The sequence below is a fragment of the Symphodus melops genome, assembly GCF_947650265.1.
Source record: "Symphodus melops genome assembly, chromosome: 23".
In the NCBI taxonomy this organism is placed as follows: domain Eukaryota; kingdom Metazoa; phylum Chordata; class Actinopteri; order Labriformes; family Labridae; genus Symphodus; species Symphodus melops.
The window spans coordinates 4693513-4711130 of NC_136713.1; the positions used below are offsets into that span (position 1 = coordinate 4693513).

At 41.3% G+C, this 17618-nt stretch overlaps 1 protein-coding gene across 1 annotated transcript in view; it reads left to right on the top strand.

Moving 5' to 3' along the window:
- The window catches only part of LOC306818363 (dystrophin-like), a gene marked incomplete at its 3' end in the record, with an annotated part of 151902 nt that overhangs the window by 54944 nt on the left and 79340 nt on the right, over nucleotides 1–17618 (top strand). Inside the window, 4 exon segments of the mRNA XM_079335917.1 lie at nucleotides 9412–9504; nucleotides 11623–11703; nucleotides 12033–12125; nucleotides 15184–15285. Of these exon segments, the coding sequence (XP_079192043.1) occupies nucleotides 9412–9504; nucleotides 11623–11703; nucleotides 12033–12125; nucleotides 15184–15285 (369 nt within the window).

Here is a 17618-nt window from a genome sequence, read left to right on the forward strand (position 1 = left end):
TGTCTTATAATATACGTTTTGTGTTTACAGCCCAAAGTTGAACCGGTTCTTATTTCTTTAAAGTATTTGAAGTCAGATGGACAGAGTCCTGTCCATGTGAACACAGAGCTCAGAACAACACATCTAAAGGGACTCTGACCCTTCTCGTGACTTTACACTGACCATGTCGAGGTATATTTGGAAGACAATTTCCTCTCTTCCCTGAGTCTAACTATCCGTAGGAGCTCCAATAAATTGCTTCTGGAATTTTTCGAATTTTCCTCTCTCTCTGTCTGTGTGTCTCTTGATTTTATTGGCCGAGGCCCATTGCTTTGAAAATGGCCTCTAAATGGAAAACTTCTCATCCAAAGAAGGGTTTCTTTGTTAGATGCTTTTTGCCTCTTTCAGTCGGCCATGAACTCAGAAACTGTTTGGATTCTGGTTTTGAGGAAGCTGAGAAACATATTCTTTCTGTTCTCACTCTTCTGTCACCTTCACTTCTTTTCTCCATGCAAATCCCACTCCTGTCCTTTCCTCTGTTATTTCCTCCTTATTTATTACCGCTCCCTCAAAACGTGCAGGAAGAAAGCATGTGTTGTTTTGTTTAACGATGGCTGCGTCTCCCCCCTCCTTTCATCTCGGGCTGTTTACCGTTCGTCTTTGAGAGTCACAGACAATTTTTTAGAGGCATTTCCTTTTTATGGCTGTGATTCAGACACGCACAAACAAACAGAGGTTATTCCCGCCACGTCTTTTCTCTCAGGAGAGTCGCTGCAGTAAAGCTGTGGATGAAGAAAAACCCGGAGGCAGGAGAGTGTTTCACAGCTTACAGGTTTCCTCTCCTCTTGTGATCCCGCTGCTTGCTTTTGGGATTGTTTGAAGAAAATATGGGCTCTATTTTCCTAAAAAGCACTTTGCTATTATTTCTCTTTCATGTTGCTGCATTTTTTCTTTTTTTTTGGTGCACTTTGTTGTCCTGTAACTCACTTATTCGCCTCTCTTTAGGCCTGAATCCATTGTTTGAAATTTAGTTTTAATTACATTTCAGTGTTTTGTGTGTGTGTGTGTGTGTGTGTGTGTGTGTGTGTGTGTGTGTGTGTGTGTGTGTGTGCTTGTTTTTGGTGTGTGTGTGTGTGTGTATTTTGTGCATGCCAACACATCAGCGCTATTCCTATTTTCAAAGTTGATTACAAGGGCACTAGAGGTGTGCCGTTGCCATGGCGATGGAGACTTAAGCGTGTGTGCATATGAAACAGAGTCAGATCCGAAGCAGCGGCTTAAAGCCAAGAGAAGGACAGACCGGAGGGAGAGACGCTCTTTTCTTTGCTTCTTCCTGGATTTGTTTCCTCGTCACATCTTCTCTTCACTTCTCACCTTCTTTGTCTCCTCCTTGTGTTCTCTTCCTTTATTCATAGATTTCCTCTTCACCTGTCCTTCTGTCCTTCTGATCAAGTTTTGTCCTCCCCTTTCCTTTTTTAAAAATGTACTTTTACAAGTCTGTCTCCTCATTTCTTAACCCTGTCCTCTCCAGGTTTGTCCTCTCTTTGCCAAGTCTGTCCTCTCGTGTCCTTTCAAACCCTGCTCTGTATTCGTCTTTATTTTCCTTCTTTTCATCTCTTGTCCTGTCCTCTTCAAGTCTGTCCTCTCCTGTCCTGTTATTTACTCACCATGCCCTGCATCTCCTGTTCTTCTCTTGACTTTACTCGTCTCGCCTCTCCTGTCATTTCCTGTCCCTTCCTTTTCGAGTCTGTCCTTAGAGATGTCCTTTTCACTTTCCAAATGTGTCTCCTCCTGTCCTCTCCTCCGTTTCTTCATAGCCTGTCCTCCTTCTCCACTCTCATCTTTGCCTGTCCTTTTTTCTCTCCTATCTTTTATCATGTCTTCTCTTGACCTTTCTGCTCCTTTCCTCTCCTCTTGTCTTGGTGTCCTTACCTCAAACTTATGTCCTAATTCCTTACCTGTCCTCTCCTTACCTTTCCTTTGTTAATCTCTTCTTTCTTTTCTCCTGAACTCTCCTCTTCTCTCGTCCTCATCTCCTTGTTTTGTCTCGTCGTTGCTGTCGAGTCCTCTCCTCGCCTCCCCTTCCCCTCCTGTCCTCCCACCCGTCCTGATCCCCTCTAACCATGACTAAGAGAGGAGAGAAGCAGGGGAGAAATGTGAAACTTGTAGGCGAGGAGATAGATACGAAGAGGGGATGAGATAGGCAGGAGAGGAAGAGACCCCCTCATCCATCCAGACTCACCGAAGCATAATGAATACCCCATCCTAGATAGATGAGTCTCTGCCACGCACACACACACACACACACACACACACACACACACGCACACACACACACACACACACACACACACACACACACACACACACACACACACACACACACGCACACACACACACACACACACACACACACACACACGCACACACACACACACACACACACACACACACACACACACACACATGCAGGCCTCGGGAGAGAAAGAGATAGTGAGACAGCAGATGGGAGGAAGTAAGATAGGAGGACACAAAATGAAAGGAGATAGGGAAGGAGACAAGGATTTGAAGGATGAGGAAACAAGTGAGAAGCGATGAAAATAAGTGAAATGAAAACTAAAGTTCAGACAGGGACAGAGAGCGACAGGGTTATTGACAGATTTGAGAAATATGGAGAAGAAAAGCCGACAGTCTGATTTAACGTTGGCTATTTCATTGTTTTCGTCACTCAGTTTAAAATGGATAAATAAACCAAACGAGAAATGGATGACCACGGGGGGGGGGGGACTGCATTCGTCCACTTCCTGGTGTTAATTTCACACCCCGGCTGTCACTGTTTGCTCAGGTCTTCAACAAACAGCAGAAAAGTTTGACAGAGGAGGAGAGGAGACGGGAAGGAAAAGACAAAGAGACGTTGAGTATAATGGAGATGTGAACGAGCTCTCGGAGGTGAGGAGGGCATCAGTCTCTTCTTTTAGTATTCTGGTTTGCTTCTTTACGCTGATGATGCTAGCCTGATATTGTTGAATAATTCTCCCCACAGCGGTAATGATACAGAAAGATAATGAAACAGCACTTTCACAAAATGTTTTAGAGCAGAACTAATTGCACAGTCCTCTTCTTGTTATGTGAGTCATCACTCTTTATCTACATTTAGTCTCCGCCTGTGCCACTTTGCTGGGTTTTTTTTTTTGAATAAGCTGTGGAATATTTGAGCCTTTTTAAGAAGAAAAAAACAGAAGAATATGGAAAGTGCTGAAAGCTTTTGAGGTCGAGGCAGGAAAGCTAAACAAACAGAGGACTTGGCGGCATCACAAAGCTCATTTCTGGGTCTTAATTTATGCATTTGTGATCCCAATAAACAGTCCAGGAGGTCCAATTAAAGCTCCTGTGAGAAGTTTATTTTTGTAGCTGGTTATGAAGCAGACTGAAACTAATCCTGAAGCCTCTAACGGCGCAGCAGAAACAGCCTTTTTAATGTTTTAGGATTTACAGAGTCATTTGAAATAAACTCCTTGTAGCAAAAACCCACAAAGACTTAAATCCTAATTTGCCAAAAGGGGGCGCCAAAACAACGTAAATAAGCCTTCGGTAACATCCCTAATTTCACTTACGGTTAAAGGTATAGTTTTGAATTTCTCTTATTTACCCAAAGTGAAGGGTTCAGGTTGATTGATTGATTGGTTGGTTGATTGGCAGCTCTTCTTATTTAAAACAGATGATAACTGCTGTGTGAAATAGCAGGATTGGACACACAGAGAAAAAAAAAAAAGCTTTGTGGTTAAAATGATGCACCTGTGTGCTGCGCTGCTTTTTAATGTGTCTCCACTTTTCTCTCATTCATGCATGAGAAGGTTCAATTTATGGAAGCTGTGGAGTGTCTGCATGACTTCATTCTTCTCAAGTGAAAACCAGCTCATTAAATCCAACATGCAGTCTGTAAAACGAAAATGTCTGTTTATGATACATAAGGTGAGATGGTCATAAGATCCCTTTTTGTATCATTTCAATGTGAGATAATAAAAGAAAACAATTTACAGAAACAACATCTGAAGTCAATTTGAATTTGGCATCTGGATGAATTGTCTTGAAGCTGCAGATACAAACATGTCATTGACCTCAGTGGTCAAGCTATTTACAGGCCTGCATATGAAACAGTCTTTAGACTTGTCTTACCAGCGGCTAAATGTTCCACCTGACTCTGAACATGGAGGCTCACCTCTGTCCTGATTGGTCAGCCTGTAAACGCCGTATTAAGTCCGACTCATACCTTCATGCATAGTGGTGAAAGCAGTTGTGTTGGTCAGCTCACCTGTGCTGAAGAGTGCCCATCCTTCAGCTCTCTGCAGTTCACATCATCATCTGCTCTGTTGATCCACATCAGCACTCACACTCTGCCCACTCGTAGAGGCTGCTCGCATCAACCCCAGAAGTAGAGAACAGGAACTTGTAGCAACTTTCATTCTGAACGCTCATGTAAGCCTCCTTTTGAATAGGTTGAGTCAAAGTGAATGGTGTGGTGGAAAATTCTGATTATACAGCATCAGGTCCTTCAGTGGGAAAACAGAAATCCAGAACAGTCTTCACTCTCCTCCAATGTTTGTATGAAAGTTAAATCAAATATAAAAATTATATAAAACTGCCATTTATTTTACACAAGTAATAGGTAACATAAGTTCAAATAGCAGAGGGGAAATAAGTGGAGAGGACGGCGGGTTAAATCATCGTTCCGCCATCGAGACAAAGAGCAAATGAAAAAGCTTCCTCAGAGAATCTTAATATTCACCTCTTCACTTCAAACTGATTTCAAATGACATTTGTGTCTCAATTCAATATTCCTCTCCAATAAAGGCAAAAAAAATCTGCTCCTTCAAAATGAAAGCCTTTTATTCAAACTGGACTTTTTATTAAAAAAAATGACATGACATGACATGACATGACATGACATGACATGACAGCGCCCCCAAAAAGTCTGAAACTTGAACTGCAACAAATTCAGCTTCCTCATTGGTGTCAACCAATTTCAATGATTGGATGGTAATCCAGCAATCCAGGGTCACAGTCGTCCATTAGAGCTTTTACTGCTTCAGTCGACGGTGTAAATATATGATAATGTTGGTATATGCTTATCATCCCTTTCACCTTGAGGTGCTTGTGATGCACGGCAGAGCGCAGGAGGGGTTTTTTTTTGTTGTTTTGTGCATCTCCTTGGAAACCGCTTTTCCAGTCAATTAGCCTCTGTGCTTCCATAAACAAACACCTTTTATCCGTTGTTATCCGCTCAGAAATGGAGACAATGCAAGCACCTGAAGGTACAATTTGGAGGTTTTTCATAGCAGATGATGTTTTCTTTCTAGTCAGAAAATCTGTGTGAAATCGTAATTTAGCCATGAGTCAGCTAAACTTAAATAATAAAAAACATGTATTTGGAGGCAGTGAGGGCAACTAAACAAACAAGACACCGTATTAAACGCTGCTGCTAAGAGTCGTGAAAAATCTGTCTGCAAATGAGAAAAAGCAGCATCCTTGACTGTAAAATCGCTGTTTATGTTATTTTTCCCCGGCGTCTTGTCTGCTTTTTAAATTCTCATCTGTGGTTCATGGACACTGAAATGCTCACCTCTCTGCACAAGCTCTCACGTGTCTCGTTTGTTCCCTTTTTTCACAGTGGCTTCAGGGCTGCTCTGTGAAGTCACACATCTGTTGAATTAGATCGACTTGTTAATATGCAGCGACGGCTCAGACTTAGATGAACCAGTCCGCTGTTCTGCGAATCCACTGCAGGAATCTAACACGACCCATGTAGCTACAACATCATCTCCAGTTTCCACATGAAAACACGTCCAAACCGCTCCACTCTCTGAGATGCTATTGGACCCCTGTGCTGCTTTATTAGCCAACAAGTACTTCTCTTACTGACCTGTGAGGGTTTGTTTGTTTGGTCTGGGTGTGCACGTCTGTAGTTGAACGAGAAGCTGTTTTAACGTACACAAGAGTCTGTAAGTTAGCGTCATGATTCTTTCAGTCTCAGTGATTAACCAATTTAAAAAGCTGCTGGTGTGTCACTTAGCTTGTGACAGTTTAATCAAACTTAATTTTAAGTTAATTAGATGTGCTCTTTGGGCTTTAGGGGCACACACAGAAATATTCATTCTACTGTCGTTCTCTCCAGTGCTGCCATCAGAGGCTGATTGTGAAAGAAAACTCCTGTTTTACGTCAGTAAAGGGAAAAAAAAAAAAAAATGTCATAGCAGACATTCATCTGCCACCAGCTGCTGCCAGCAAAACTAAGATGTCACCATTAAAAGTGTCACGTCGACTGTTATCTGAGTGGAATCCAGACACTGCCAGGATGACGATAAGTGGTCTGTAGGCGGATTGAAGAAATGTGATTCTTCTCAGGCGGCTGTTTACCACATCTCCAAAAACACAAGGTTGTCCCCCTGTCCGCCGAGCAGATCTGTGTGGGTTGTGTACCATTTTCTTTATGTCATCTGACCTGCTAGAAAATTCAATTACAGAAGCTGACACCTTAAAACAACCCTGCTTTATGATTTGTTTTCTTTGCTGATGGAGGGTTTGTGTCTGACACGGCGATGGAGGGCAAACACAGGTGACAAACACAGTGTGTTTTTCTCATTAAAGTGTCGTCCTCACATGAAAAGGAAAGACATGACTGTCATGGAAAATGAAAGGATAAAACACTCACAGTTTTTCGTTCTTGTTATTTTTGATTACTTTTATATATATAAAAAAAGTCAAATTAAAATATACAGAGTTCCAATATCTAAGAATATTATTTGTGTTCAAATTCATCAAGAAATCATTTCAGAAAAAATGAACACCTTGAAGTCACTCTGCACAGGTTGTTAGTTAAGATGACACACAAATAAAAAGAACAGAAGGGTGAACAGCCCTATTTTATTTTGAAAATCCCACGAAGAGGAAAAAAGCAGCGATACTTCCTCGGCCTCAGCTGCCAACTCCAGGAGAGTCGCCGACAGCAAACTGTGAGAAGAGGACCGTGACAGATGCTCAAAAGGCAAAGTTACCTTTTACTGGGCATGTTCACTCGTAGCTCACACACACACACACACACACAGACACCCACCCTTGTCATAGACTTGATCTTCTAGAGTGAATCGCTCCCCTCTGAGCGTCACCTGATTCACACTGTAGCTCAAAGGCAAAGTGTTCCAAGCGTCGAGGATATCCACTGAAGCGTGTGTGTGTGTGTGTGTGTGTGTGTGTGTGTGTGTGTGTGTGTGTGTGTGTGTGTGTGTGTGTGTGTGTGTGTGTGTGTGTGTGTGTGTGTGTGTGTGTGTGTGTGTGTGTGTGTGTGTGTGTGTGTGTGTGTGTGTGTGTGTGTGTGTGTGTGTGTGTGTGTGTGTGTGTGAGTAAGAGATGAGTCAGTGAGTGTTTGGCAGTCGGCTCACACCAGACGAGGTGATATCAATAAAAAAAAAATTAAAAAGCGTGTTAGCTTGAGGTGTCTGAGTGTTTGTGATGGTGTGTGTGTTGTGTGTGAAAACAAAAAGCACGTCGTAGTGTGCATACATCAGCTGGTCTTGGTATGTGACTCTCCACTCAGGAGAACGGAGCAGCAGATTACAAAAGCATAAACTCAGGTTCATTGTTAGAGAGTGCTGGAAATCTGAAGGACAGGAGAGATATGTTTAATGGTTGTGAGTGGGCAGGATGAGTGTGGTGGGATTTGTGTGTATTCTTTTTTTTGCTGCTTCTTGTAACGTCTAAAGTGCGTTCGCTTTTTTTTTTTTTTCCGTCTTTTTTTGTGCCTTTTGTTCCTGATATTTCATCTTTATAAACCTTTATATTTGTTTTCTTCACTTGTAAGTGACGCCCACACTCTCTCTGCAGCCCATTCAAAGAATGCACACACACATTAACACACACATAAACACTGCCCTGGTGTGGAAAGTGACTCAATAAGGGCAGGTCTCAGGACAATACTGAGAGGAAGAAGGGCGGGCGGGGGGAGGAGAGAGAGAGAGATCAGTGTGTGGGGGAGAATAAGACAAAGAGGGAGCTGGAAAATGAGACGCTGATAGGAACAGGTCGTCTCCCAGAAGATTGATAACTGAATTTCTATATTATAGCAAAGCGATTTTTTTTCCTGCTTTTCTCTTTTATATTGGTTTTTCCCTGCACATTTCTGGGTCATTCCACGTTCTCCCTTCGTTCTTTCCATCTTGCTGTTGGTGCTAATACATTTCAGATGCAGGAACAGGGTCGCTCACATGGCAGACATTGTTGTAATAAAGCATGATGGATGCAGGATGAGAGCTTCCTGCATCAGCAGCAGGACGGTAATAATGCAGCAAAGATTCATGATGTCATTTGTGCATGCTGTAAAACATGAAGAAGAAACACGTCTTCTCTTTCTTCACTTACTCGTGTGTCCTTGCCACACTTCTGTCTTCAACAATGCCCCCTGCTCTTTCTCATAATGACACACTTCAGCAGGCTTTTTCCTCAAACTTGAAATAATATAATAGTGCTGCTTAGCAGGCTGAATCGAGTGTTGCTAAGAACAATTAGTCCAGATTAGCTGATCTCAAATCAGTTGTGACACCTCTAATGAACATGCATGTGAAGGTCGTTCTCCGCATCCAAGTTAAGTTGAAGCAGTGCAGCAGTTTGAAGTAAAGAGCTGTAGCACTGCGGAGGGGACTGAGGTAGGAAGGAGTTGGTGAGAAAATGTTACACAGGTGAGGAATTGATGTGAACAGCAGCACTCATACATCAGGCATCCAGGGCTGCGATTCACACCATTATCGTGTCTTTAAAATTCATTTTAATTTGACTACTAGTCTCTGATTGGTGACTGTTTATCTTACTGAGTGTTGTCAGTGCAACTTCAAGAAATTCTTTAAAAACGCTTTGTTTTAAAATCAAAATGAAGTGATTTCCATCCTTTCCATCATTTGCTTCACTGCAGCACCGGCAGCCGTCAAATACTTTTCATGTACCAGAGTATCAGCCCAACTCTTTATTTTCCCAGCCTGCAGCTTCTTCCTATGCGAAGTCTCCGGCAGCTTGTAATCCTCGACTCATCAGCGGCGATAAAGAACAACCTCCTGGGTGTTAACTGCTATCCTCACATTTAATGCAGCGCTGGTTTGTTATTACTCAAGAGACGTCTCCTTGTACTTCCCACAACTCGGATGTGGGTTTGGCCAATGAGGAGCCGAGTCTCCAGTACGGGGACTGAGCTTTGTGACCTTTAAATGGAACAACTTAATTCACCTCATATCACCCCGTGAGCACACCTGTTTTTAAAGCTGTGCAGAGGGATCCGTCTACACATTTATTGTTCCCCTTTTTGTGTTAAACATGTTGAATGTCGGTGATGTGAGTGACGTTAAACATTGCTCAACGTTTATTTTCTCTTTATACGTCTTTGTGTTTCAGACAGGGAAACCACCTGTGGAGGATCTGTTCTCCGACCTGTGTGATGGACGACGTCTGCTGGAGCTGCTGGAGGGGCTCTCTGGACATGAGCTGGCAAGAAGACGCGCACACACACACACACACACACACACACACACGTCATACTCTATAAGAAGGCATGTACACACACTTCAGCCAGAGGATCAGCTACAGATGGCTCACATCTTCAAGCTTCTGTGAGGGTTTCTAGCTGATTATGAAACAGAATTAAATTAAAACAGATGTCTCTCTATGACCTACAGAAGCAACGATCAGATCAGTGATTATTTCAACACTGTTATTTTATATGCAGCCTGTCACCCCTGCCATAGGGTGTGTGTGAGCCAAGTAAGACAGGAAGGAGGATGTGGTCTTTTATCAGGAAACAATTCTCACACGGGTCAGGAAAAGATTTGACACAACCCGAAGGTTTCTTGCAGTATAACACATCAATAACACATCAATGCAACCACTGTGTCTTTGCATGCGTCATGTTACTGACACATTGTTCCTGGTTTGTACTTGGTTCTAATGCTTGCCTTCATATAGACCAGGAAGATTGTCCTCTCCTTACCTCTTATACTAAGCATGCATTTACACAAATAACAAGAGCATGCAGTAGACTTAAATTGCAGCATACGCGTAAAGGAAGTACCGACACTGCTGTTTGCAAGCCAAATTGGCCCTCTGGGACATAAAAGCTTACTTTCTCTCAACAAGGCACACACAGACAACAGACAAGCATAAACACAGACAATTATAGAAACACAGCCGGGCCTTCCCTTCTTCAAGCAAATCTAACGGGGAGGCGGAGGACTGTAATCTCTGAAAAATGACTCATTACTGCCACAATATGTGGATGTGCAGGTAATGTGATCGTACAAGTAGAGGAAGTTTTTTTTTAATTATTTTTTCCATAAGAGAAAAAAAATGGAGAGACGACAGCAAGAGAAAAAACTATAACCCGCCTGGTCTGCATCGCTCGATATCACACCACGCTTTGTGCAGCGAGCGACCGCTAACAACACTCAATGCAGGTGAAGTTTAATCCATCATCAACATATTATTCTTGTACATCGTCCGCACCTAAATATTGGACTCAGCCCCCTTTTTAGATAGAAAACAAAGTGTTAAAAGTTCATCTTATACACGTACAGATAAACAAAGTGAGAAGTTAGCTTCTTTAAGTTTAAGTCTTGAGCTTTCACGAAAAGTTCGATATAAGAAAAAAAAACTATGAAATAGCAAAAAATGAATAAATAGCTTGAATGGTGAACTTAAAGTAATTAATTAATGCATTGCATCATAAATAAATTGTTGGTGAAATAAGGACAGAATGAACGAATAGGAACTGAATAAACATGTGGACATGAAAATCTTCTGCTACAGCCGGCTGTTGTCATAGCGATTAAATCTTTACTAACAAATCTCAATGCTGCCTGTAAGTGTGTATGTTAAACAAGGTTCACTCACACAGACGTATTCTGCTCCCTGAACTCCTCCTGTAAGAGAGGATCACACAGAACAGGCTGGAAACTCATTTCTACTGTTCACAAAGCTTTCAGCCTGCACGGTGTGCGCTGCTGATCACCTCTCCAGCAGATTACACTTTATCTAGCGTGTTAATTGCATTCCTGATTAGTAACAGCAGACATTGCCATTTGGAGTTTGTCCACTTGACTGATTCTGCCAAGTTGTAACCGTGCAAAAACTTTCCACATCACTGGCTTCTGTTCTTCTCTGCAGAAAAGCACCGGGAGTGAGTGAGTGCAGCGTTCACCTCAGCTTAACCCACAACTAATCATATAGCTGACCTTAACGCTAAAAATCATCATTTAGGAACAAGTCCAAATGGAAATGGGGGAAAAAGGCCAAATACCAAGATTAAAAAGAGAATGAACACACACACACACACTGAACACACACACACACACACTCTTCCCACAGTCTTAATCAAACCTCTGCTCCCACCTTGTTTTTCTCTCCCCCTCTGGCTCTTTATTCCTCCTCCACATCTTGTCTTAGTTAGCTTCTCTTCCTCTTATTCTCCATGTACTGTCTCTTTTGTTGTTCTGCATTATTCTTTCCTTCAATCTTTCCCACTTCTACCTGATGGAGACATAATCATGTCCGTCCTTTGTTTGATACCATCTCTTTATTCAATGTAATGTGTGTGTGTGTGTGTGTGTGTAGGTGAGGTTGGAGAGAGGATTCACACGCGTGCACTCGCTCAACAATGTCAACCGTGCGCTGCAGATCTTGCAGAAGAACAATGTGAGTAATTACAGTGGATGTGATTACGCATTACAGTTTTAATATGATATACATAAAATCAGCGAGCTTCTTTGATCACAGCTTTCAGGTTTCTCTTTATCTCTTCTCTAACTTTGGAAACTTTACTCCTTTTTTTTATGTCAGCTTCATTGACATCCAGATGTTTTCCTACTATCTTTACCTTGAAATATTTGTCTTAAAAAAGAAACCGTGTTAACCTTGATATATTTTCTTTCTTTCTAAAAACTCTCTGAGTGATGAAGTAAGAAGCTGCTGTGTCGCAGGCTGGGAGGCAAATAAAACGATTAGTCCGTTCGTCCCTCCTCCAGGTTGAGTTGGTGAATATCGGAGCGGCAGACATCGTGGATGGCAATCACAAACTGATACTCGGGCTCATCTGGAGCATCATTCTCCACTGGCAGGTGTGTGCGTGCATGTGAAGGTCTTCTTCAGTGTGTCAGCATGCTGCTCTCAGAAGCCATTTTGGAGGCAAAAAAAGACTTTCTATTTTTTAGCAACATCAAATTTGACTGGAGTTTTTATTTGCTTTGATCTTTATGAGCGTTAAATCATCTTCATATGATCGTATACGTTGACGTAAACAACCTCTGCTAAGACGCTCTCAACTCTAGAGTGCGTACCATTTTTGTAAATTACATTCAATGAGCCCGCTAAGAAGGACACACAAAGCTTCAAAATGAAGATTAAACAATGAAATGCAATCTCAGAAATGCCACTTACACCAGAAAGCCTCACTTTATAACCACTCTAAATGTCTCTGTGATGCACAAATAGAATCAGCTGCTGCATGAATGTCTTATATTTATCCAGACTCATTTCTCTTTAAAGTGTCGAATCATAACTGCAACACTCCATTTAGTTTCCCATAAAAACAAAAAGGACAAAATGTTGCACACTATCTCTTGGTGTTGATCTGAATCTTTTTTTATTTGACAATCTCGGATTGTGCTCAGCTCTCCGGATTGCGGCTGCAGTGAAGGTGAAGGTTGCAATCACATTGCAGAGCTCCAAACAACAGTAATGAAAGGCAGCAGCTAGAAAAGAGGAAAGTGTGTCTTTCAGGCAGAGATAAACATTCAGGCCTCCAGAGAAAAAAGTGAAAATGTATGTAGTAACAACATACTGGAGGGGAGGGGGGGGGTGTCACACATGTCCTGCTCCGAGGCCTCCTTTCACTATGATATTAGTCTGAACTAATGAGCCTCCGAAACACATTGCTCACCACCGCGCAACAGGTAGCAGCAGTGGGGAACCGTCCCTTGAGTTGTAGCATTCATTGTCTTGTTACTTACAGCCCCCCTCCCCCCGTCTCCCCCCCCCCCCCCCCCCCCCCCCCCCCCCGTCCCCTGGAGATGATGCACCACCTGCAGTTCTGGTGCTTATGACTGATCATGATCATTAAGGAGACTTTGAAGGTGTAATCGGATGAATCAGACCTACACTACTTATTCCCTTCCTTAGTTCCCCATGAGCTAAAACTTGTAATCAATAACAAAGTATTCTCTGTCATTACTGCAGAGAAAAAGGCCTCGGCCACATTAATACAAGAGCCCCAAAGTTTTCCTTTAATGTCGTGTTTGCAGTTTCTCGTCCTGCCTTTCATCCGTCTCACACGTCCACTGTTTGCCACTTCTTCCTCCAAGCTGTATTTAAAGTTCAAAATGTATTTCATGATGGACTCTGTTGTTGAAAAACAGCTCCATGTTAAGTCAGTGCTTTTTATGGCTTACATTAACATACATCTTAATTGTATTTCATTCCTCATTAAGCTGCATAGAAGCTAATGTCTCAATCACGCCACTTTTGGCATAGACTTAATGACGCGATTAATAGCCAAACACAATTCCTATAATGAGGTGTGTGTGTTGTTTGAGTGTATATGTAGTGTGTTAGTGTGTGTGTGTGTGTGTGTGTGTGTACGCCTGTGAGAGGCTGCTACGCCCTAGAGGTTGTGGTTTGCTTTGCGTGGGCACGTAGTCACTCTCTGAGTACTTCTGTGTGTTTTTGTGGATCTGGGTTAGTGTGTACTGCAGGTGTGTGTGTGTGTGTGTGTGTGTGTGTGTGTGTGTGTGTCACTGTGTGTGTGGCTACGCAGCTGTCTTTGTCAAAGCGCCCCTCCAATTAAAGTGGAAATGCATGCAGTGACCTACTCCCAAATGAGTCTCTTTTTTACCCAGCAGGCCACATGGCTAACAAACCTGCTCGTGCGTGTGTGTGTGTTTGAGTCCCCTTTGTGAGAATTCACCTCGACACCAATTTACACCGAACTCTATAATAGGTGTAGTTGCGTGCAGTCTGAGAGTGTGTATTTGTGAGCGTGTAATGATGACACAGACTCTTCTTTCGCTATGACTTGTGTGTTTTTGTATTTTTTTTTTTTTTGCCACTTTGTTGACAGATTTTTAGGCTTAAATTCAGTTTATTGTTTGTGATTCTGTATTCCAGCTCTCCGTCCAGCCACTGAGCAGAGCTGTGCTACACTCATTGAACCGCCTCACTGCATGACTGCGCGTGTCGGAGTGCAGAAAGCATGGAGAGCGAGTAAAAGGAAGAGTCGAGTGGAAGAAAAGTGGGAGAACAAAAAAGAGAGGAGTTGAGGGAAATAAAAAAACCCACATTTGTGTGTGTTTATGTTAGTGTGAGGGCATGTGGCTGACAGACGAGTGAGGGAAAGAAATGCATAAGTAATGCTCCCCCATGCAGTCAAAAGTATAACGCCTCTTCCCCGCTCCCTCCATTTCTCACTCTCTCCCTCTGAGCCTCGAACAAGTGCTCCAAAACTGTCACTCAAAACTGCCAAAGACTCAGCCTATGAGGATGCAACCACACCCACATACTGATTTGTGTGTGTGTGTGTGTGTACACTGGTGTCCTTTGACCAAGTGTTTCTCACCATGAGGACCTACCTGTGTGAAAAAGCAAAGTATCGGCTGACAGAACATGTGCATTTTTCTTCCCAAAGAGCATCACATATATATATGAATATTATTATGGTAATGTAAAAAACGCCAGGAATCATATTAGCATGGATTTCATTATCTGTCCACCGAGGGAGTTCTTTATAAATGGTGCTGTGTTTGTGTGATTGTGAGCAAGTCAGTGACGGAGGGAGTGGTTGTAGGTGTGTTTGATGCTAAACTTTTTAATCGGACAGCAGATTTTTTTTCACGTAAAATTGAAACTTGAAGGTTGCACAAGATAAAAAAAAATAAAAAAAAATCAGGGGGATTCAAACACTTAATCTGAACAACTAGGAGACAATTCATGCTTCTAACAAATGAACAGCACTTGCAGATTTGCTTTTGCTCAAAGTGATGGATCAACCAATCAAACGACGGCGTTTATTTAAACTGTAACCTTAAATTTCCCTTTGACATCTTTCCGGCCACAAAGTAAAATTTACCTTGAGTATCTGTGCATGTAATTTTAACTCCACTTATACTTTGCACTGGTGTTCAGGTAAAGGATGTGATGAAGGATGTGATGGCGGGCCTACAGCAGACCAACAGTGAGAAGATTCTGCTGAGCTGGGTTCGTCAGAACACTCGCCAGTATCCTCAGGTCAGTGGGTTTTTTTTAAACTTCTTATTCAGTCTTATCCCCAGTCCGCAGGCTTTCAGACACACTGCTGCTCTGTTTGTTTTTCTTTTCAGCAGCCCCCCTTTTAAAAAAGACAGTCGTCTTCTGTTGCCTCAAAAATGTTTGTCTTTAAGAGTGGCTTTGTTAACGTCGAGCAACTTTGTCTCTATTAAGACAAATATTCGCTCCAAATCTTGGGAAGAAAATATTGACTTCCTTCCTTCTATTTTTTAGGTTGCAAACTAACTTTAGCTCTGCCAAAGACATAATGTTTTTCCTCGCTGTCTGTCAGACTGGAAATATCAAGCCCCTGATGAACAGACTTTTATAAAATTTGGGAGAAGGATCGGCTCAGGGCCAAGGAATAGGGGAATAGGTTTTACTGGCAATCCAGATCTGGGATAAATGCCATCAGATGATTATCATTTTATAGCCCTAAGTATGAAACAAAGTGATAGAGAGAGAGACTTTGAGCCTTAGTCCAAAAAAATATATTTTCACAGTCAAAAAGGAATCCAATTAACTTACTGTTTGAGAAGAAGGGAGCTGTTTGTTGAGTATTCACAATTTGTGATTTATAAAGTCTGTTTTTTGTTCTTCTATTATATCTTGTGTCTTTTAGCTTGAATTGTTATAAACTGCTTTAAGCTTCTAAGTCATACTACTGAGAGCATATGTTATTGTTTGTGTAGCATGCGCCATTTTAATGGTTGATATGTTGCACATCTAGCTTCACCCAAATTCCCCTGATTTTGAGTCAAACTTGAACGTGTTGACTTTATTTTCACACATACTCCTTTGTGTTTTCATGAGATTAAGATAAAATAACAAATCAAAACTAATTCTATAAACTTAAAATACATCTAAAGAGCTCTGCACTAAGCTATCACCTTTTGAAATCAGCAAGTAAGTAAGTGATAAGTAAGTGATTTTAATACTTTGTTTGTTGATTGGAAGGAGAAAACAGATTAAACAGGCATGCCTGCAGTTGCCACTGTGATGTTGGAGGTCGTTTGTCACTTACAAGGTTATTCTCTCACTGTAAGAGTGTGAGCAGCTGTACGACCACAAATGTAAACATGTCAAATATCTTCCGACTGGTCAGGATAGATAGATCTTTATTGATCCCGAGGGAAATTCAAGGAGTAGCTCAGGAGTAGATCGGGATCGGGATCAGCTCATTGTTGACTTAAAACCATCTGCAACACTCAGGTCTAAGTTGCTTTGAAACCACACATTATGCACCTGGCTTTAGTTACATGTGAGGGGGACGTATATGTTCGTGGGCCAAACCACACTCAGAAATAGGGGTGGACAAAACTTTATAACACTTAAACCAGACAGTCTTTCTGTGAAATATGAAATATAATATAGATTTCATAAAAAGAGTATATCATATTTCTCATTTCAAATTCTAAATTAACTCAAGTTTAAAAAAAACACCTTTCAAACTCGCCCTTGCTGGCACACAGTTAGTTAATCCCAGAGCACAGGTGGAGCCATTTAGCGCTAATTAGGTGATTGCGCCATCCATGGATAGAGTCCAGACCTGGCAATGACTTGAAATACGGTAATTTTACGGATACAGGTAAAATTAATGACTATAAATAATAAAATAAAGTTATTGTGAATTTTTTTTTATTGAAAAATGGCCCTGCTAATCAAGCAACTTGTGTTTGTTGCTAGTTTGTATTAAAGGCAAATGAAGCTAGGCTTATTGAAGTATTTCAAGGTATCATCTATTTAAAACTTTAGAATTGAAATACTGAAATGTAAGTAAATTTAGTATGAGGCTATGTATAAAAAGTTACCTAAATTTAAAACTTTAGAATTTAAATACTTAAATGTAAGTAAATTAAGTTAAAAGTTACTCAAATGGTTTTAGCTTGGTCATTTTTTAAGCTAATTTTTAAGCTAATGCTAGGAGGGCTGGTATTTATTGAGGCACCTTAGTTCTTCATCCTCACACCTTTTCTCTTTAAGTTAAGATGAAACTAAGGACAGAAAAACATTAATGTTGCTGTTAAGAGCATATTTTAGCCTTTCAACAGGTTTCTGGATTTACAGAGAGCATAGAAAGAAATTAAAATGCCTTTTTTTTTACCACGTTGTCTTACTAACACTAGCTAGCTCTCTCTGTTAAAGAGAGTTGTTTCTTACAAGTGGAAATACAGTTTAATAACTAGTGTGTAATAAAAAGAAGAATTAGAAACCATGCTAAATTAAGATAATAATCTGTTGTTAATGTAAACCTTTATAAACTTAAATATTATTCAGTGCCTTTTTGTGTTTAAAACTAAGGCTAGCAATTTTAG